The 22,324-nt window shown below is 41.0% G+C and overlaps 1 protein-coding gene across 1 annotated transcript in view; it reads right to left on the bottom strand.

Annotated features, from left to right (window-relative positions):
• LOC122538369 (nesprin-2-like) overlaps positions 1-22,324 on the bottom strand; it is a 41,328-nt gene that overhangs the window by 12,204 nt on the left and 6,800 nt on the right. The window contains exons 3-4 of the mRNA XM_043672375.1: positions 4,494-4,705; positions 344-498 (exon numbers count right to left, since the gene is read on the bottom strand). Of these exons, the coding sequence (XP_043528310.1) occupies positions 344-498; positions 4,494-4,705 (367 nt within the window). The remainder of the gene's footprint in view (positions 1-343; positions 499-4,493; positions 4,706-22,324) is intronic.

Below are 22,324 nucleotides of genomic sequence, written 5' to 3' on the forward strand. Positions count from 1 at the left end.
GAAACGATCGAATCTACTTCGACGTCAAACGCAATGGCAAAGTCATGAAAGAACGCTGCTCCGTTCTACCATAGAAATTCCATTGCAAACTTCAAGTTTGAAATTACAAGTTCTCATCACGAGTTCAAGATCATTCTCAATTATCATTCGAGAATTTATTGAATTATTACGCTCGCGACAGTGAAATTAAAAGTTTCATCCCAATTTTCCCTTTATTTTAAAATAATTAAAATTAAAGAGCTTGTTCCTTTGGAACTATCACTTTGCCCACTTAAAAATCCGAAATCCGAGAATTGTTCGCGATGCAAGAACAACGAAAAGAATGAAATCACGTTATATTTACCTGGTGTTGAGGTTGTTGTATCTCTGATTGATGGTCTCCGTCATCTTTTTCACGCGAGTAGTGTCGTCCTCCTGATACACGGCGATCAACTTCTGCGTGAGCTGATTGAACTGCTCGATCTGATGCTTGTACTGGTGGAGCTCCGCGTGGAACGACTGCAAACACAAACAATGCCGATACAAAATGAGCGAGGAAGGTCAGCGCGATAGCGTGGTGAAATCTCGCGAGAGTAGCTGCCGTGTTTGAGTTGAAAGTCGCGTCTCTTGATAATTCGCGCGAGTTAAATCTTTCTGGAGAAGAGAGACGCCGGCTTTCAACTTTTATGCCGGTATCCTCCGTCTCGGGAGAGGCGAGCTTCTATTTGATCGGCCAGCTACCGATTCGCGCCGATGAAACTTACGATAATCCAGATTAAGCTGCCGAACCGGAAAACGTGTTTCTGCTCGTCGAAAGAAACGTTTCCCTTGTAAGGAGATCGTGACCATCGGGTGAAATTAAAAACAATTTATAGAGGCGGGACAGGGAAATGTAATTGAATGGTAAATCTGGATCAATCGCGATAATTCCATGAGAGAGACTAACCTTTTCGGACGAACCAGATTTCCATTAAACAAGACTGAGATATAAGCTTGGGAATTATCTCGCAGAACCCGTAAAAATTTTTACGATACGCGAATCTTTTACGATTTTACGATTATCTAAGCGTACAGTGGCTGACGAAAGTGTTCATACGCTCCCCGACTCATATCGCGTGTGTCGTATCTCACATTTAAAAATTTCGTCGGCACTGTAACGACACTCGACTATCGTGAGTATGTTGATGAAATATTAAATTTCATTCTGGAAAATGTACAAAAGTTATAAATATTAATAAATACTGATTTAAGGAAATTATGAAATATAGTAGTGTGTAAACATATTACACAGAGAAATATAAAAGCCTTTAAATAGTTATCTATTGTACATTTAAAATAACGATTCGTTATTTTAAATGTACAATTAACTATCTATTGTACATTTAAAATAACGATTCGTTCTGTATGGATTTTACTAAATGCTAGTTTGCAATTTAGTATCACGTAACTCACGTTTTCAGATCGGGTTCAAATTTTGCCAATATTCGTAAGCTGATAGTCGCGTATCGTTGTAACGCGTATTAAATTTCGAAATGTTTCATACGACGTACACGTATGTAAATAAAAAATCCTTCGTACCAAGTGTACGAATATTTTTACGAGCCACTGTATTTACCGAGTCTCGTTAAACACTCATGCTATTCGAACCGGAGAAAAGGAGATTACCTATTCGTAATACGACATAAAAGGACGAACATCGCAGAATACTACGAGTATTATCTGATACTCACAAGTACCGTCTTGTTAAACACACACATACACACGATTCTCAAACATCAAAAGGAGAAAGTATCAAAGCACGAGATAAAGACGGAACGAATGTTGCAGAATATTACGAACATTATCTCCGATGTAATGGCTTCTCTACGATTCACGACGAACACTCACTCCTTTTCGTGCGTCGGCAGAGGAAACTTTCAAAATGGCAGATATAGAAGAACGAATGTTACAGAATATTACAGAATATAACAGCTCCTATGCGGTTCGTGCGTCGTTCTCGAATGAACGTAGCACGTTCGCAATACATACGTTCGAAGTACGTACTGCGCCACAAGTCAACACGCGATAAGAGAGCAACAATCGAGAGTGAGGGAAACAGGAGGGGTGAAGACCGACGTGAGAATCGAGGTAAATCCCGGACGAAGGACGAGTCCCGAAAACACGGGCGTTCCTCGCGTTGGAAATAAATTATTCCATGAATATCTCATTCGGCTCTTTTGAATGTAAACAGAGTTCTGGAGGTCGGCGTGACGTACGATCTCGCGTTGATTGGGAGTTTGGCCGTTCTTTCGGCCCATCGCCGCACCACGGCCATTTTTCCCTCGGCGAGTTGCGTTATTCTGGTACACAAAGCGCGGGGAACGTTGCTAAAAAAGAGGTTAGTAGCTAGCCGGGATGAATACCGATCCGTTCGTTCTCTTTAATCGCGGTCGCGGCCTGTAACGAAGCTTCCAGCCGGCCATTATACCCGCGACCGTACCTTTTTATATCTATTTTCTCTTTTGCCTTGACTTTTCCACTTCTCTTCTTTTCTATCCTTTTCTTTTCCTTTTTTTTTCGTTGTTTTCCTTTTTTTTTTTTTTCCTCTTTTGGCTCTCCATTCGCGCAATTGCTGAGAATGCAACGCCGGTTAGATTACGCGAGAAACTTTATTTCGTCGTTTGCGTAATTCTCTGATGGTATATAATTAGATCGCGAGATTACCGCAAGCTGTCTTGATGGCAGATGAAATTTAATAATTTATGCGGAGGAATTTTATATTTTTCTTTCTGGTTCTTCTTTTTGACAGTGGTAAGCGTGTTCGATACACATACTGTGATCGATTTTCAGCATTTCCAGTGACGTTGAGAGCATACTGTTACATATTCTGAATGGTGAGCATTAAAATTTATTGTAAGTGGCTGTAGTAAACCGATCACTGTACATAGTGGCTCGCGAAAATATTCGAACTATATATTACGCGACCCGATCAATTTAATAATGTGCACAAAAATTACAAGATATTTATTTCAAACATACAATTTAATAAAAGATTAAAATATAGCATTAATAGTACGTTATAAGTAAGTATCAAAGATGATTTCAAAATAAGTCATTAAAAAATGAGTCTCACTACAGTGCTACGATAAAATTGCAAAATGTTTTATATGGCACACATAAGTTTCTCAAAGTACTCAAATAGTTTCGTGAGCAATTGTAGGGTTGGACCTGTATAGCTAATTTATCTGGGAGGTTGTGTATATTTCGAAGGGTCCGTAGTGAGAGAGTCGCACAGACGACCAAGTAAAGTGAAACATATCGTGCAAACGATACACCCTGTGTATTGTCCTAAGAAACGCTCGTTCCTCGCGACTTCTTATTTCCACCCTCTTAATGCAACTTCAAATGCACTCGTGGCACTCGAGAATGCTGTCGTGTCCCTTATTTGTACAAGCGCTTCAATGGAAATCGAATTCAAGTTCAAACACTCGCCACGTCTGAAAGGCTTGTCGCTCAACCCTAACGTATCAACGATTCTTTCACCCCCTTCACGCTGAGGCGCATTAAAATCCATGAAATTAGTAATACATTACGAAAATTGTTATACACCTTCACTGAAAAGTCTGTAGGACAACTATCATATTTATTTCAGAAAATGGAAAAGTGAAGTTAATTATTTACTTCATTTAATCGTAAGATATTAATTTATAATTAATTATGAGATTCAGTACGTCTCGTCTGTTCGTTAGGTCGGATTCCAAAAAAAAAACTTGTGATTCGTTTCAATTCATAATCAAACTGTTTAACATAAAGCAAGCGACAAACTACTGATCGTGCTGAATTCAACATACTTCGAGCTTTAAATCTACGTCGGATGAATATTGTTTTACAAATTACATATGAAATTCTATTGGAGAATTAAAAGTATATTAACTGCTGTAAAACATTTTGAATGAAATTATAATTATACAATGAGATAACTACAGGAAAATGCAATAATATAGTGTCAAACGTTCTCGTATTGAACACTTGTCTGCTACATTTCCTCGTTTTATTTTTAAAAATTTTCCTCCAGTCACCATTCCTCGACAGCTATCCAAATAAAGCAAACAACCCCTAACCAACCAACGTGATCACGTTCCAAATATCTTTTACTAGTAAAAAAAAAAGAAAAAAAAGACAAGGACAGATACTAATTAATTACAAAGTATTGGCGCGACCAAAATCGTCATAATTATCAATCAGCGGCTCGGCGATTTTAAACCGCGCGCAGCCGAGCCCATTTGCCCGATGCCAATAACACAGAATTCCCAGATGGTCATTCATTCAACCCCTCCTAATCGCAATCAACGCAAATTGCCGCGATCAAACGGGCCGGTTCGCCTTCTGTCCGTTGCACAGCCATTGACACGCGAAGAATAAAGAAGAGATAAAGAGGACGACCCCCGGGAGAGAGAGGTCGGTTTTCCGCGCGCATTTCCGGGTTAATGCAGCGTCGCAGCCTGGCTAAGAAAGGAAGAAAAATGCCAGCGTACCTTTTGTTCCCGGAGCTGCGCCTCGAGAACATCGGCAGTGTGCCCGACGGCCCGCATTTTCTCCAGCCGAGTTTCCATTCGCGCCAACCAGACCTCCACCTCGTTCCTTTTCGCCTCGTATCGCTGGCTGTCGCCAAGCATCGCGTCCAACTCCGTCTTCCTCTGCATCATTTTCGAGTTCATCTCGTCCCAGTGCTCCCTCAGCTTCGTAACTGCAACAACACAATCGGACGGACGTGCCGTTATTTAAATGATCCGTATGCCCCTATCTTTCGCGATTTCTACGTCTATCTCTATCTCTACTTTTCCACGCGTGTGTCTTTCTTCTTCTTCTTCTTCTTCTTCTTCCTCTTCCTCTTTATCGTTCCGTATGAAAATAACAAAACGGGACAACGACCGCCGAGGGGTCGAGATTGCTACGAGTTTTCGAAGAATATTCAGGAAATTAATTTTTCAGAAAGATTCTCTAAAAATATGAATTCTTTCCTTAGAGTTTCCCAATACTTGGAATACTTTTCTAAAAATTCTTCGAGAACTTAAGCGTCCGAAAAGAATTTTATCCCAAGAATCGTTTCGTTGAGAAAAATATTCCGTCGATATTCAGGTGATTAATTTTTAGATAAAAGTACAATTAGCGAGAGGAAATTGGCACCTGAATGTCAGCAGTAACGTGGCGGAAAGTTGTTAGAAAATAGAGGAGAGAATTAATGGTTCGTGAACGACGATCAGGCGGAAGATGGGGGCAGAAACAGGGGGCTGGTCTTTCGTACAGAATATACTCGTAGATAGTTGACACAGATAGTAAATGCTATCCGCGACAGGTGATGATTTATGCGTTTAGTATTACCGCTACTGGAGTGAAACATTCGCCCGGCAAGTAAGATACGATCGATTCAATTCGTTGTCAGTACAGCGGATTAACTTGTTCCGGCTTAACGTGCGCCCTCGAGATTATCGAAGAAAAAGCTGATAACAAACGGGATGAATTCAATCTGTATCTCGTTAGAAATTCATTTCATTTCGCAGTTCCTCTATCCGTTTACCGAACGTCCAATAATAGTGCCAAAGGTAAAGCGCGAGCGAATCTCGGTTATCATAACCAATCGGTATGCTTTCGAAACGGATCATTCGAAAAAGAGTGAGCCCCGACTCGGAATTAAACTTTTCATTCTCCGTTCATTGTCGTTCATAACAAGGGCTGCATGAGTAAATAAACCAATTCAGGCTCTCCAAGAGCTGCTTTAATTAACCAACCGATACCGGTGCAACGAGAATTTCGTTGCTCGGTCGATTCGTTGAACAGTAATTCGAGGTGAAGTCCAAAAGTTTTGGACGTGTATTAAAAGAATAACGCGTATTAGCGAATTAAAAACCCGCGTTAACAAGCTGATTAAACCACCATTCAAAACTTCTTCTTATAAAGAATGAAATTCTCATAATTATATTCTTTATTTATAAAATAGCTGCACTGAAGTGGTCTCAGTGTTGCAACTTTAATTTAACCAACTTTCTTCGCGGTGGCCTAGATTATGGATTTACGGTTTTACGTTTTAACTAAAGAAGAAAATTAAATGTTCTTCAACTTCTATATGACTTGTACTACTAAAGTAGGATTTTTGCAAAATGTTTAAAATTTGTTCGCCACTGGCAATTTTACAAAGAATTTTTGGAAAGTGAATCTTTTTATTCAAAAGCGTACAATTTCTATTTTTAAAATACTCGTGAATTTCATACTCAGAGTGATCAAACCTCTTGATACTTAGGAACCTCTTGCGCCACGCACGTTGAGAATTTCTTATCCCAAAATTGCAATATTTTCTCAGTTTTAATATTTATGTATATTTAAGTGTAATCCAGGCAAAGCAACTAATAAATTTATTACCTCTCAATAATTTCTATCCAGTGATATCATACCGACGAGTTCAAAAAGAAAGCGGCGAATTATTGCATACGGTTCGGTCACTCGTTATGGTCCGCAATCAGTTACCAGCGCAAGTGGTTCACCTGTGAAACTTAGTGTTTCAGGAATATACCAATTTATCAATGCTACAAACAGTTTGGAATAATATCAATTAAACGAAATGATTTTCTTAATATCGCGTTTCTAAGGAAACTGTCAAGTCAAAGATAACTCTTAAAAGAAGTTAACAGAGTATGCCATACATGATTATTATCTCCTTAACAAACAATACGGTAAGTACTACTTTTGTTACGTGCAATTTTCGTTCCAACATCAAGAGACTGTTGTTTTTGTGCACTGCATGCGAGTTACACGTCTATCTGTGTATTTAAGTATCCGCAGGGTCGCATGATCGAACGTTGCTGGTCCTCCAGAGAGGGAGAGAAAGAGTTAAACGTCCCTGGCGTTGGGACGTTAAACGCGGGCGGTACACGCTGGAATTGAAGAGCAGCCGATTCTGTAGAGGCTCGTTAATCGAACGCGAGGAAGTGGGCCGCGTTGGCACGTGCCCGTTGTTTCAAGAAGCACTTCTCAACCCGAGCCGAGTTCAATCCACGTTGAAATTCGCGCCAGATACGAGGAATCAGCTGGAAACTGTCCAAGCTGCAGCGAGAGGGCTTAAGCGAGGTAAAGAACGCGCGAGTTGGCTGGGAAAGCAGCTAGGCGCAAAAGCATTGGCAGCGTTTCAACGGATCCGTAACAACAGAATTACCACGCGTGGACAGCTTTGCAGAACTGGGGATTCTATAGTGTACCTTTGATGATGCAACGCATGTGCAGGATGTTTCGCGACAGGGTGCCGGCGAACAGGACCGAGGCTAAAACGAAAACAACGTATAATTGAGAGCAGAGCTCACCCTCTAGAAAATACTCTGAGATTAAAGTGATGAAATTAACATGCGTGCAAAAGATGAAACTGTGATACACACGGTGGCTCGTACATTTGCCAACGTGTATTGTACAAAATGATTTTGGAAATCAGCACTCTCGCTCATCGTGATTATATTGGTCAAACGTTTAATGATTCTTAAAATATATGCATATAGGTTACAAGTCTATACATATTTCGCAGCGGTCAGCCATGATTAATTATGCCAATAGATCTCAATATAACACCTGCTTGGTTCGTTATACGCTGTATATTGATTTTTTTTTACTAAATATGCATTCTCAGACTGATTTCAAATTTTACAACGTTGATGAAATATCAAAACGTTTTAGACTTTAGAGAATACACATAAACAACATACATAGAAGTTCTCCGTGGCATTCTTCCTGTAATACCATACGACATTCATTTTGCGATATCTTTTGTGATGTTACTGCAATTTATGAGGGGTTTTTATCGTTGCTTGACAAAAATTGTTTCCACGAATCTGTTGAAAAACACTGCTTCGTGGGAAAAAACGGTGGAAGATATATTAGATCCGATGTAATCTACGTGCACGATTAAATCGCGTAATAATATTCGTAAACAGCAAATCCAGTTACCTGTTACTATGCACGGGGAGAGACAAACGTGTAAGCACTCGAGGCGATTCGCAGTTTCATCCGCGCTGTTACAATTGCGCCTCGGTGTTTCCAGACAGTAGCACAATTTAGAATGATATAGAGATCCATATATTGTTGGAAATTAAAAAATACATATTGAAGTAGAAATAATTTCGCGGGAAATTTCAGCACTGCGTATGAAATATTTCGTGGGATATATTTTCATTTCAGTAAAAATCATTAACGCTACAGAAATTTTGATTCATCCGACGAAATAAACAATATTTTTGCTTCCATACTGGAAGCCATCATTCCCTTATTATTTTCTAATTATATCCCTCTTCGTTGTATTAATATATTCCTAATTACAATCCCTAATTAAGGAAAGTCCCAGTGTGCTTGTCTTCTGTGAATATATTATGTCTACTATACGAGATATTTTGAAATATCATTAGCTAAATATTATGATTATATTAATTAAGTTCAAAAACTAGTATAAATATATGTATGGAAATTACAAGACAGTACAAGTTGTATGTAAAGATCGCAAAAATAAATTTCAATATCCAATGAAATCATCTGTTTATCATGTTTTAAATTACTCTTGCTATTCTGTAGTAATCTTTGACAATATCTTTAAGATACTTTTGCGATAAATATCTTTTCATACGTATTCCCAAACTAAGTTCATACCTCACCATTTTCACGCATTTGAAATAAAATACAATGTATAAAACGTATGTACACGTTACAGTACCTTCTGTAATATTTAGCACGTAAAACAATTTCCTACCAAGATTACATTTCCTGAGCAAAATGAATTTGTAAAATTGTAAAATTCCGCAGTCGTAACAGTCATGGCGCCCGATTATACGAGTACTGCTAAAAGAATTTCGAAACTTCAGAAATAAACAAAATTTGTTTACGCGTTCAAATTCGCACACCATTCGAATGTAAGGTATGTAGATTACCAACCAAATTTTTATCCCGTATGTTTTCAACATTCCACACATGTTTTGGTGTAACATTCTCTTCGCCGAGAACCGGAGGATCGATCACCGTGCCTCCGTCGATACATCACCGCGGCTAATTTTCTCGCGCGGACAGCGAACAAAGAATTACGATCAGAGTGCATTCGCACGTAACCGGAAGCACATGGTACGCCCGCGGACTGATATAATCCGACAAGCCACGCACGGCGGACTAATGTTGCAAAGTTAAGAGGGAAGAGCAGTACAGAGAACGGGACGTCTACGTGAGCCTCGGGATCCCGGGACCGGAAGTGAAGTGGCTTGATCTATCACCCCGCCCCTCCCCCCCCAAGCAGTCTCCGAAGGGGTACCGAGCAAAAGACGAGGACGTTGTCTTCCAGCGGCTGTACTCGATGACTTATTACGAGAGCAATTCGCTCTCGTCGACCCTTGCGCGACTCAGACCCCGTGTGCCCTACCCTTTTGAACTCGCGTCACAAGCGTGACAAGTGTTCGACGGGACGTTAAAGATGGCACGTACACCCTTCAAGCACTGGGTGTACGAGGCGATCGACGTCGCGTGAACTTTCAGTCAACCTCTCGTCGCCGCGAATGCGACCTTTCAATTTCAACGCTGTTAATCGAAGTGATTTCTTTTCCTTCTCGCAGGTGTATTTACAATTTTTATAATCAGGCTGCGTGCTTTTAAAAGAATCCTACGTTTTAATTAAGTTGAAGAATTAATTACCAATTTTCAGTCGGCATTACAAAGGAAGAGATGGTCAGTAGAAAGTGCTAACGTCAGCACGGTTGAAGATTTGTATTTTTAACATTAACAATTGACCTTTTAAGTAACAATTGAACACTACTAGTGTTCCTTGGCTTTGAGTAGTGACGTTGCGTTAATTTCATTCGTAACTTTTTCGATTCATCGATAAATTCTTCGATATCTTTTAATATCGAACCTGTAGAAAGATTCGCTTAATATTTCGCCATCACTACACCCTCCACCTAAATTCCATGAATCTACGAAATTTAGAAAAATTCCAATTAACATTTATAATATTATAATGCATTGTTTGATTCCTAATGGGTTAAACTGCATAAAATACGTAACCCATGGGGTGTAGAGTGTTAAATTTCCAATAATTTATCGGCCATCAATACGTTCGAATCATAATCAACAACGGGACAGTATTGCTATTTAAACGATTGCTCTCAAACTTCATTAACATCGGGCGACTGTTCCAAAATTAATTTCATCAATCTACGCGGCATGACTACGCATGTTATATTATTCCACGTCAAATCGACAACATGTCGTTTAGAGACACTGTACATGTATAAAATCACGAAAGTATTCGAGCCCCGTGGCGTCCATAGCAGAGAATTCCATTGTAAATCAGTATCTATCTCGCATCTATCTGGCCAGTGATTAAACCAGCGCAAAAGTTATTGCGTATGGTAATTACCTGTGCGTATACGTGATAAATTACCCGCGTCGCGTACAACAGGCAGTAATAAAGACGTTCGGATAACCAACATACGAAGCTAAATTACAGGATATACATTATCAACCGCGTTTAATCCAGGTAGAACGAGAACAGAAGCGTGTGTCAATCGAATCGCCGACCACCTCATATTCTCTGGAGCCGCGCGTGACCATAACTGACGATCGTGATATTCCCAACGCAGGCCAACGCCAGTATTCAACGAGCCGGACGTGCGCGCGAACTTCGCATGTATAAACTACGACGATAACGTAACGCGTTTACACGATCGAATTCTGCGCTCGTGCGCAACTCTCATCCGAAAATTCCACGGGAAATTCCATCCAGGCGCATGCGAATAAATCACTGTGCTGAATGCAAAGTAACGTTTCATTTATTGGAAAAGCGTTGCTGTAACAAAGTGGCAACTCTATCGTGATTCGAGCACAACGTGGCGAAAAATCAGATCGCCCTCTTGACACGTAGTGTTTAAAGTTAAAGAGGGACTGCGTTGCAAAAATTATCATATTCATTTATTATATTCTAGTCGAGTTTGGCTAGAAATGTTTGATACCACGAGACAGAATAGTTTAACAAAACGAATGATATGTAGCGCTTTTCGGAAAATGAAAATTTTAGAATTTTATTTATATATATTTTTTATATTATATAATATAATTATATATTATTATTATATAATATATATTATATATATATAATATAATTAATTTGTATTATATTTTATCATTTATATATATATATATATATATATATATATATATATATATATATATATGATGCAGAATAATATAAAATGTTCAAAGTAGAACAATTACAATAGATGAAACTTGCATTTTCATTTAAATTTCGTTTCTTTAATTGCAAAGATGAACATTCACGGTTTATCAATGATCGCACGACAAATAAGCTTCATTAATTAACAACTGTGAAACTTGTTCCCTAAAATGGGTCAAATATTCGCAAATATTCTTTGTCTTTCTCCTTCCTAATAAATGTAAAACTAAAATGTCCTCTCTGTTACTGCAAACCTTCTTCCTCTACCAAAAAGAAAAGAAAAAAAAAAATACATCCAGCGTGAAGATATAGGAAGATCGACGTAATAATCGCAGATATGCGAGAACCGTGTCAACGACCAAGGAGACAGGGATCGATGCAACGCGCGAGAAGCCAGTCGCGTATCCAGAACTTGCGGGGCTCTCCCTCTCGCGTGCCTTTTATTACCCAGATGCGTAATGCACCTCTATTAAATTCAGATGAACCGTTCTAATACATTCAAATTGGTGGGTTAGCGGCCTGCTGAAGCCGGCAGAGAGACATTCCGGATTGAAATCGATGAAATAAAGGGCCAGACGAGGAGAGGAGAGGAGAGGAGAGGAGAGGAGAGGAGAGGAGAGGAGAGGAGAGAAACACCGATTTCACCGTGAACAGTTGGATAAAACGGAGAAGGACGGAAGGCGATGAAACTGGAACGTGGAACGAAGACGGAGCATCCGGTTACTTTGGCGAAATGAAAATTGAAGTCGAGGAAAATCCCGTCTGAGCGCGTTAGCTTGCCGACGGGAGACAAGGCTGGATCAGTTCGTTGCTCGATGCATCGTTTATCGAATAATCTACATATGTACGTACGTACGTACGCATGGAATTTAATTGTAGGACTGTAATATACCAGTTCGGGTGAAAGGTCGATAAGCCAGGGTTTACCCGGACGAAATTGTCCGTTCTTGCTTTGACCACAAGGCTTACGATCCCAGACCGTCAGCGACGGTCAAAACTGGTCAAATGGGGTCGCAATTATTCTAAACAGTTTAAATAGCTCCGATAAAATACGTCCCGGGTCTTATTAGGCTCTCCCGATGCCGAGAAGCTGAGAAGCGTGTTGCCATTGTGCGAATACTTAGACGGCGCGGAAAGGGTGGCTAATGCTTTCGTTAATGCATTTCGGGGAAACGGACCCTAACGTAATTTTGACGCAAATTTTGGAGAGCGCGTTCTATTCCACAGAAGACCAGACGGCGAATTTTCGTGTAAATTTATATATTTTTCGTTTATTGTGGAAATAATGGGAAAAAGTAAGATGCAGAGACTTATCTGGCGTATTAAATATTACAACAGACATCGTGCTTTGAATATTTTGTATATTTCTGTGTGCTGAAATGTATAAAATATATTTAAAATGCTATATATTCAATACATATAAAATATTTTGAATATTTTATATATATATATATTTCTGTGTGCTGATATCGTGCATTTTCAAATTCGCAGTTTGGACGTTTAAAAGCCGAGATTTGAAACTCTCAAGTGACGAGCTAAATTTTACAAGTCAAAGACTAGCAAAGTCTTCGAGATTCCGCATTAAGGGCAACGCGGAATCGATAAAATACGGAACTGTGTAATTTCGATCAATTAAAATTGGAATGTTCAAAGATTCCAGAAGTCTCGCGTCCCCGATTAAATTACTCTTGCAAGGGAGCGGAACAGTGAACAAATTAAACGCCATTCGTCTGGCTAGTTGGCGTTGGTCTGTCGTAAAGGGAGGAAACCCGCGGCGCAGAAATCGCCGAGGCAAAGAGAAATCGATCATGGAGGTAAGACGATCAATCGAAGGGCCACGCTCCTGCACGTTAAACTCGGTAGTAACTTCGTTAAGCAGCCTGTTCAAAAGATTCGCAGTTGCCTTTGGCAAGTGGATTACGTTCGAACGCGACGCGAAGTCGGTCGGAAAGATGCACGCTCTGTTGTTCTCCGGATGTCCGAGCAAATAAAGAAAATCGTGGTCGCGAATCGAAGAGGACGGGGCAAGCTGGGATAGATGACCGTCTTTCCGAAAGTTGTTTCGTTGCACGAAATTTCGTTGTTACGTTGCGGAGAGATACACGGAACTCGTTTCGCTGATTCTTAAAAGTTGAACGAAACTTTTCGAGCTAAAGAACCGGGGTACATGTCAGTTGGGATCTCGTGTCAGGGCGTAACGTTGGAATAAGAACGCTCGATGCTTTTTACAGTTTTAATCACTTTGCGCTGGCAAGTGATTAACGATTGCGGACCATAACGAGTGACCAAACCGTATACAATAATTCGTCGCTTTCTTTCTGAACTCGCCGTGATGATGATAGAAATGATTGAGAAGTAATAAATTTATTATTTGCTTCGCCTGGGTTATACTTAAATATACATAAACATTAAAACTGAGAAGATATTGCAATTAGTGCGTAGCATGTCATTTCGACGCAAGAGATTAATGTTTGTACCTTCGTTTGTTGGATAAGAGAGAGAGAGAGAGAGAGATTATTGTCTATCGTGTTCCTAACAACGTCATCCAGGTATCTCTCAGGTGGGGTTTGAGCGTCGGTAAACAGCGGCTACGAGCCAACCGAGCGTTCGAGTAGCCTGGACCGTGCCTCCGGGGATCGAGGAATTAAAGAAGTTGACTTGTTAAAATTCTAACGCTCGGCGGGAAACTTTGTTCACGGTGCCTCGCGGAAAGAAACTTCAATTAAACTCGCAAGAACGCTCGGGCCGTTCCCGTCCGAGGGAAAGATGCACGCCTCGCAGGCGTGCTTGAATCATCGACCAGGATTCACGAAATACGCGTCGCGATACACTGTGTTATGCTTAACTTTCCTTGCCCCGGTGTTTTCAAACAGTCTGGCTAGAAATTACGCAGATTCGAAGAGAGAGAGAGAGAGAGAGAGAGAGAAAAGATTCGCGAGAGAGCAAGAGAAATTCTTCTCTCTTTTTATCGAAAGATTGTCCTAATCGAATAAACTCGATATTCTGCCAACTTTAAATATCCGCTACCAACGCGAGAGAAGGTTTTAACGGAATCGAACGAGCCGCGCAAAGAGACGAACAAACCGCACCGAGCCACGAAATGAAACTTTACACGCGGCGAAATGGGATTTCCGATAAACTCGACGACTCGAACGGCTGCGGCGGCTGCCTCGCGAGATTTTCCTCTTCCGTTGCCGGCTGACAGACGAGGTTCTTTCTCGTTGTTGCTCGATCCGAATCTCGAATCGCGGAGCGAAATATAACGAAACGAAAATCATCGGATGGAGAAGGGGGAGTAGGGGGAGAGGAAAGAAACGAACGGGGGAAAAAAACATAGAACGGAATAGGTGTGCCAGATATTCGAAATATCCATTACCATTTGTGTGCTCTTTGAAATCGAAAGGTTTCGCCCGCAAAATCAAAACCTCGAACCGCAAAGTAAAAAGCAACGAAACGAGAATCATGGTCATCGAATGGGGAAAAACGAGACGAGACGCAAAAAAAAAAAACTACAAATTTTTTTATGATGCCTGTGTGAAACTCAAAGGCGCGAAAATTTAACGTCCAAGGTGAATACACTGAGATATTCGATCAATCAAATTTTAATTCACGTAAACTCTTTGCAGCTGAAAAGCAAATCAAAGCAAATTGCAGCTAATCAAACTCGAATCCAATCTTGAATCGCAGGCAAAAATAAGGTGAGGAAGAAATATTGATACTACATACAAACGCTGTACCAATGTTTATAATACTGTCCCTTCTTTTTTTATCTGTCTTGGAGAGATAATAGATAATACAGAGGTTGCGCGCTTCTTGCAGACAGAGTTCGAGCAGCTCGTTCGCAAGGCCAATTGCGTTCCTCTCTGCGTGAAAATTTAACGCAAGGCGCGTGTGTAACGGGAACCGACTTAAGTGTAGGATGAGTTTTATACGTTTCATACGTGGTCATTTCAACGTGGAGTCCTCGATTCCCTTCTTCTGCTCTCTATAATAATCGATTTGAAAAGGACACGTGTCGTCATTTAATAATGACAATTTATTTCTGTGAGTAGTGAGTTTACACAGAGTGAAAGCAGACCCAGAGTGTCAAATTCATTATTCAATTATTCAAAAGACAACCGACTTAATTAAACAACATTGACGACTTTACTAAAAGATACTGTGCTTTGAAAGCAAACATACCTTTTTCTTCTTTTTTTTATACGAAAAATGATGCACTACCAACGAGAAGAGAAAAGTTTGAGTACACGTGTCTGTGCCGTGAGATACATTGATTCCCTCGCCTGGAGTATTTCACGTTGAAAAAATTTCGTTATACAAAAGTTAAACAGTGACCAAACTTTCGGCCGGTAACAATTCCGAAATACTCGCCACGGAAAATACACGCGAGGAGAGCCACGGAAAATACCCACGGGGTAGAGAACGTACAGCCTTTTAAAATCCTACAAACTGAACCTTGGAGGATCCATGATCCGCCAATTTTTCCTTCGAGTTTTATAGCCTAGGGAGAGAGAGACCTCCGGCCGTGAATATTACAATGTATCGCGAGCACGCGCGATAAATCGACGGAGATTACGCTCGCAAATGGTACGAGAAGTAATTCACGTGATACGAGACGGCAGAGGGACGAATGATAAAACGGCGGAGGACGCTCGAACGAAAGTTGTTCGGAACTTTCGAGAGTCGGAAGTTCGGCGGTAATGTATGACGGCACACGGCGAGAAAAATGGAAGTTACCGCGGGTAACTTTGAAACCGACAGACATAGAGAGAGAGAGAGAGAGAGAGAGAGAAAGAGAGAGAGAGAGCTTGTGATTGTCAAAGACAAAGGAAACAGAAGAGACGCGTTTCGCGACGCAAATGGAATCCGAATCTCATTAGCGAAATCTCCGTTGCAGTTGGCTCGTAGAGGCATGGTCCGCGATTCTCGTTGACCGTCATCCTTCCACCAACGATTTCAATATTTCAACAATCACACGTTTCAAACGGGGACGTTGAGGACGTTGGCCTGTCCGATTTTCTTTTAAAGGCGCAGCCCAACCCCGGGATTTACAAGTAATTCTCATCCGGATGAAGATAATGAGCCCTCGAATTGTTTGCTGCCAAGAACAACGGCCAACTTCGATCGAAACAATCTTACACTACGAAGCTAGGAAGAATGTTTCGTGACACGATTGTTAGATGTTTGTCAAATCTAGAACGAAATTGTGAGAAGGGGAGGGAGAAAGTAGGAATATAGTTTTCTGAGAAATGAAGAAATTAATCATGAAAGAGAGGCGAAATATTTAAATATTTAACAACAAAAATATATATATATATTAAATATATATATATATATAAATATTAAATTTAACAAAAAATATATATGTATTAAATATAACGAAATTAACGAAATTTAGATATTTAACAAAAATATATATATCAAGGTAAATGATGATAAATATATATATATATATTTTTGTTAAAACGCTAACTAAAAAATTGTCATCCACCAAAAGAAACGGCAAAATAAGCAGTGTAAGTGAATTATGTAATAATATTCCAAATTCCAAATGAACGCGCGGATGATCGAGCACGACTGAAGGGGCAAACACACACTGCCAATTCGACAACCACACGAAAAGGAACAATCGAAAGGTTGAACGATCGTGTAAACAGCGTGTAAACGAGGTAGTTCGATCGGTGTGTGTATGTCCGTGCGTGTGTGTGCGTGTGTGTGTGTGTGCGAGTTACGCGCGTCGGTCCCGGTGGTTTCAAACGCGTCGAACTTCCCGACGACGCGTTGTTCGCCTGGCGGAATTTCATTAAGCAAACACGAGGCGCGCGCGCGAGGCGGGCGACGAAACTCGTTACGCGAACCTTATTATCGCCGCCGCGTTACAAGGACGCGAGAATTGTTGAACACAAGCCGGGGAGAAGCCGTCCCGCGATTAAAACGCGACAGCAACGACCGGTAAAAGCCGAGGAGACACGGCCCTCGAACAATGCTCGCGAAGAAATTAAAACTTTACACGTAGACGAGCGTCTTTTTTTCACTGTTCGAGCGAAGATAACGTTAAAGTTAAATTCTAGGGTTGTGCACGAGTTACGAAACAATGAGGATATCTGATGACGACGAATTTTTCATAAATGCGCTTTAACCTTCTCATTCCTTTAACTTTGGAATTGAATTTGGAAAATATAAATTTCGAAAATCTCGGTATAAATTCGTCAGAATAATTAAGTTCGTCAAAAGCCACTTATATGTCGGAAACTAAAATTTACTACGGAGCTATTGTTTGATACCAAAATCGAGGGACTGAAAAACAGGTGCATTTTTTCAATCGCTCTGTCGTCGTGAGAATCACTCTCTAAATCTACACATTCGTAAGTCCATTACGTTGCATCGTCAGAGTCAAGAGTTCGAGAACTTGGATTTAATCACGTGTTTCAGTTCTCCAAAGTACCACAACAGTTTTGTAATCAATTAATTACAAGTGGTAGCTTCACTCTCTGCCGCTGTAACGAAACTTTTGTAGTCCTACTTCACGTTGTAATAATTGCTATTAATCGAAATGATTCAAGTACTCGCGGGGCGGACGTCATTTCGCGGACAGCGGTTTTACGTGGAAAATTGGCAGCTGGTTCCTTTTTCCTCCCCCTCCGCGCGCGTTGTATGATTGATCGATCTAACCACTTCGCCGCGAAGCTCGCCGAAATTACCTAGCGATTCGTGCAAATTGTTTGCAAATTGCGATCGATCTCGCGCTCGTCGATTGAAACGCACGGTATCACCAGAAAAACGGAGGCGAATCCCGTGTCCTCCTCGAGCGTTTATAATTCCAACGTTCGTTTACAACAGGATTCGTTTCGCCGAATCCTCGAGTGAAATACGAGCAACGACACCGGCGTAAAAACCCGACGGAACCCACAAATTCTGCGCATATACCCTTTATCCAAGATTTATTCAACGGACAGCCAACCGACCGAGCCAACATTGACAATCTCGCGAAAAGATGTTATACTGTAAAAATAAACATTTTTTTACATGCGTACGTGTACATGAAACATACACGTTCCACGTGTGAAGTACGCACAAAAATACTGTATCCTTTTAATTCTGAACGGCAGATATTATTTTATAATACGAGTTTTAAGATTTTTAATCAATACATTTGTAAAGAAATTAAAATCCAAATCTGCACTGAAAACATGAAAAAATATGTAAAAAACAGCCGAGTCACAGTTGCTCTCGTGTCATATTTAATACGTAAAACAATTTTTTATCAAAAAGACATTCATTTTGTGTAAAAATTAGTCTTCATACTTAATAGTGATGTACGTATGTTGAAATAACGAAGGTCAAATGGTTATAACATTTAACAAAGATACGAATCGTTGCAAATATTTCTCTGACCGATTGTAAAGATCTTTTAATGTCACCACAGTGATTTCCTTACCTTAGAATATCTTAGTACACAACGAAACGAACATATTTGCCGATGCGTGGTATAGCCAAAAAGCGAGTGTAATGGAGTAAAATCACGTTCGATGCGCGACGTAAATCCGCTGGAATTTCATCAAACGGATTCGCGCGAAAGTTGCAGGCGAGCGTTACGAATTCAAAGTACGCGTCGCGTAAATTCGCGGCAACACAGTGTGTGTCAACGGATTTCGCGAGAATCAGAGACGATTCATGGCAAGGAGAAGGAACCCTGGGAACTTTCAGTTGGCTTTAATGCGATTAGATCGCGAGATGGGCGAAGGATAAATCAACCTCCTCCCTGATCTTGTACCGATATTCAGAAGACAACGGGCTAGGGATAAATAATCCTGACGTTGGGAACGGAAGTCTGGTAATTAAACCTCGCTTACGACACACGCAAAGTGTCAACTGCGAGAAAGTTAACTCGTTGTCTTTGATTGGAGGATTGTGAAGAATTGATGAAGAAATTCCTTACGTTTTGAAGTTAGCCAATACGCGTGATTTTCCTTTAGTTCCAATGAATGAAGATAATTTCAAAACGGTCATTTTCGGTTCGCTGGAATGAGAGCAGGAGCATGACCTCGCGATTAACGAATCGTTCAATGTTCTCTTTCTCTGTCTATCGTTACATACGCGACTGAGAGTTTCTCAACTCTCGATGCTTATTAAGGACAAATCGAACACTCCGTATCTCGAGGATCAATTGACATCGTTTTCCCAGTGAACGAGAATTGAATTGTATAAATTACATTGAAACAACCGTCTAGACGATCTTAACGATCCAGCTGTATCCGTTTTCTTTCTCTTTCTCAGCGTCGTGTGCTCGCGTGAAACGTTATACACGAAACAGACACGTACGTCAACGAAATGAGATGAAAACGATCGGGCACAAAAGGCTAGGCGGAATTGGACCGTCGTTTTAATTGGCACTCGTGAATGCTCGAGCGCCCGGGGTGCGTTCTTCCGTGACGATGTTTTAACCTGGAACGGACACTTTCTATGCAAATCGATGCGAGACCAAGGAACTTCTCCGCCCGTGGTTCTCGTACGCTCAGTCTCTTGTTCGACACGGGCATCTTAATGCGATCGACCGTCTCGTCGCGACGAGCTGTGCAAATATTTCGACGTCTCAACGGTAACGAGGCGTCACGTCAATTTAGCCTTTCGGGTCAAGCGCCATGCAAATCGCGCGTAAATAAATATCGAATGCTCGCTCGAACATTCGTTTCCCGTTTAAATCGGAACACGCCGTCCCAGAAAAATCTTAGGACAGGCACGATACTTATTTCACAACTGAAGGCATTGAATGATACTTTGTACCACAACGACTGTAAAGCACAAATTTTATTACCTAAAAAGTAGCCTGCAACATTTTTCAGCCGACCATATACTTATATCGGCGCTACGTCAATCTGAAGAAGTATCAAATAGCAGCTTTCCGCGCACTGTATTAAAATTAATCGTGTTTGCTTGATGATACAGTTACAAATTTAATAGTACGAAAAAAGAATATGCAACGTTAAGATACACTATCAAATACTGTGATATTCTGTCACGTTTAATTCCGCGTGTGCGCGAATTTCGTCTCTCTGTTTCATATCGCGTTCGACTCGAGCGAATCCGAAAAGAACGGAAATTGGGGGGTGGGGGGTGGGGGGAAGACGAAGAAAATAAAAAGGACAAACCGTACGATCGGTGTGGTGCAAGGGGAAATCGAAGTGGTCGCCGCGGAACCACCACCGGTCGACACGCGAAAATTATCCCTGGCCTGTGCACGAAATCGTGAAATGCTCGGGTCTCTTCTCTTTCTATTTCTCTCGGTATCAGTACTGGCCTTTCCCGCCGCACCGGCTAGCCAATTTCGCTGCTCCGACATCGGTGTCGCGCATCGTTCGCTCCGTGGCGTCTCGAGCGTAAAAGAAACGAAAAACTCGAACCAGAAACGAGCGTGTCAGGGAATCGACTATGGTACTCGACGGTCACGCCTAGCCACAAAGATCACATAGATACCGTATCACTGCTGAACGGTTCCAGTGTGATTGGACAGGTGATTCCCGTGGCAGATAAAAAGCTCCGTGACTCGTGATTGTCTCTGTTGAACCGAATGTGCGAGAGTAGATGATATTTCGGTGTTTCACTAAAATTTAATATCGACCGATGATATTAATGAAATTAATAAAATCGAGTTTGTTGGGTTAATAAAATTCAAGGTATTTCATTTTCAATTTATTTACTAATAATAAGTAATCTAAACTTAGATCACTATTTTAACCGGTGGCATAACGATACCAGCCTCATCTTGTGTTTCCTAGACACCAAAGGAATATATGGGAAAATTGTGATTTGGGAAAATTGTGATTTGCTAAATAGACAAACGTGGAAAGGTGAAAGTTATAGGTGATAAAAGAGAAGAAGTACGTCATCGTATATTCCGCACAGACGGAGGATATACGGCTGGACGTATCCTAAAAGCGTCCACAGACATATTGCTTAAAGCTCACAAACTAAGAACCTTAAATCTATTTAGTCCTTGGCCTATACTTTGTCATCCACTTCTCGGCACCTCTCGCCACGTTTCACAATAAGCCAAGGCTTTAACTCAAGCCCCGCTGCGACGAGAAACAGACTTTCTGGACCAGTGGTCTACGTATGCCACTTTATTACGAAATGAATCAACCCCCATCCGCTCTGTTAAATCTCGCTAAACCGTTAATCATCCCGTTCGATCGAAATCCAAATTCGACTAAGACCTCAGTACAGATCGAAGCATCTGTTCGTCCGACTGTACGAATTATTTATACGCCTTTTCAACGTGCATTTTAAACGTTACAACTATTATAACTAGACCGCGGATTTTTACGCGTTTGTGCGACATATAAAACCGCGAAAACGCGTGTAACGTTCATAGTAGAGTATTCGTCATAATTTTCAGTAGACATGACAAATTTCTATTCAAAATTCACTTTGTTAGTCGTGCTTGCAAAGACGCATTTAAACGTACAAGGACGGGACTGCGAGCAAAGTGTTTATTCGGTCGTAATTTCGTCTGAAATTCCAGCTGCAAATTTTAGGCAGGATGAAGTTCCACCGCATATATATTCCGACTCAGCAGTGCTCTGAGAAAAAGATACAAGGAATCTTGATTGAAAAACCGCGAAGCCGGGGGATGACTTAGGAGTTTAATAAGAAAGCGTCAAGCGGGAATTTAATACAGTTTAGCGGTATTATTTATAGCGGCCATCTTATTACGATTCCAACCGGCTTTTCCCGCCTCTGTTCTCCCTTTTTCCTCTCCCGCTCCTTCACTCATCTCGCATTCTCCCTCCGGCAAACCGGATTCGATAAAATAACTTTTTCTCCTTCTTTCGCGACGTACAAGAGCAAATGACCGCGATATTGCGGATGACTTCCGAAACTCTCCCATTCGTCTCATCGTAATTTATCCCAACTTTTCATCCCCTTCTTATGTTCCTTCAGACAGACGTCCCGAACGTGACGGGAAAACGGCATGCGTCCGCGTGCGCAAAGCCAGTCACGTGTATCCGTTGAAAGGAAACCTCTGCCCGGTGAACAACCTTTCGTCCCTGGCCAATCGAAGGTCGCACGATTCTTCATCCTTACGTACTCTATGATCGGGGTTACCCTTTGCAACGAGACCCG

The sequence above is a fragment of the Frieseomelitta varia genome, unplaced genomic scaffold (assembly GCF_011392965.1).
Source record: "Frieseomelitta varia isolate USP_RPSP 00005682 unplaced genomic scaffold, Fvar_1.2 scaffold_987, whole genome shotgun sequence".
NCBI classification, from domain to species: Eukaryota; Metazoa; Arthropoda; class Insecta; order Hymenoptera; family Apidae; genus Frieseomelitta; species Frieseomelitta varia.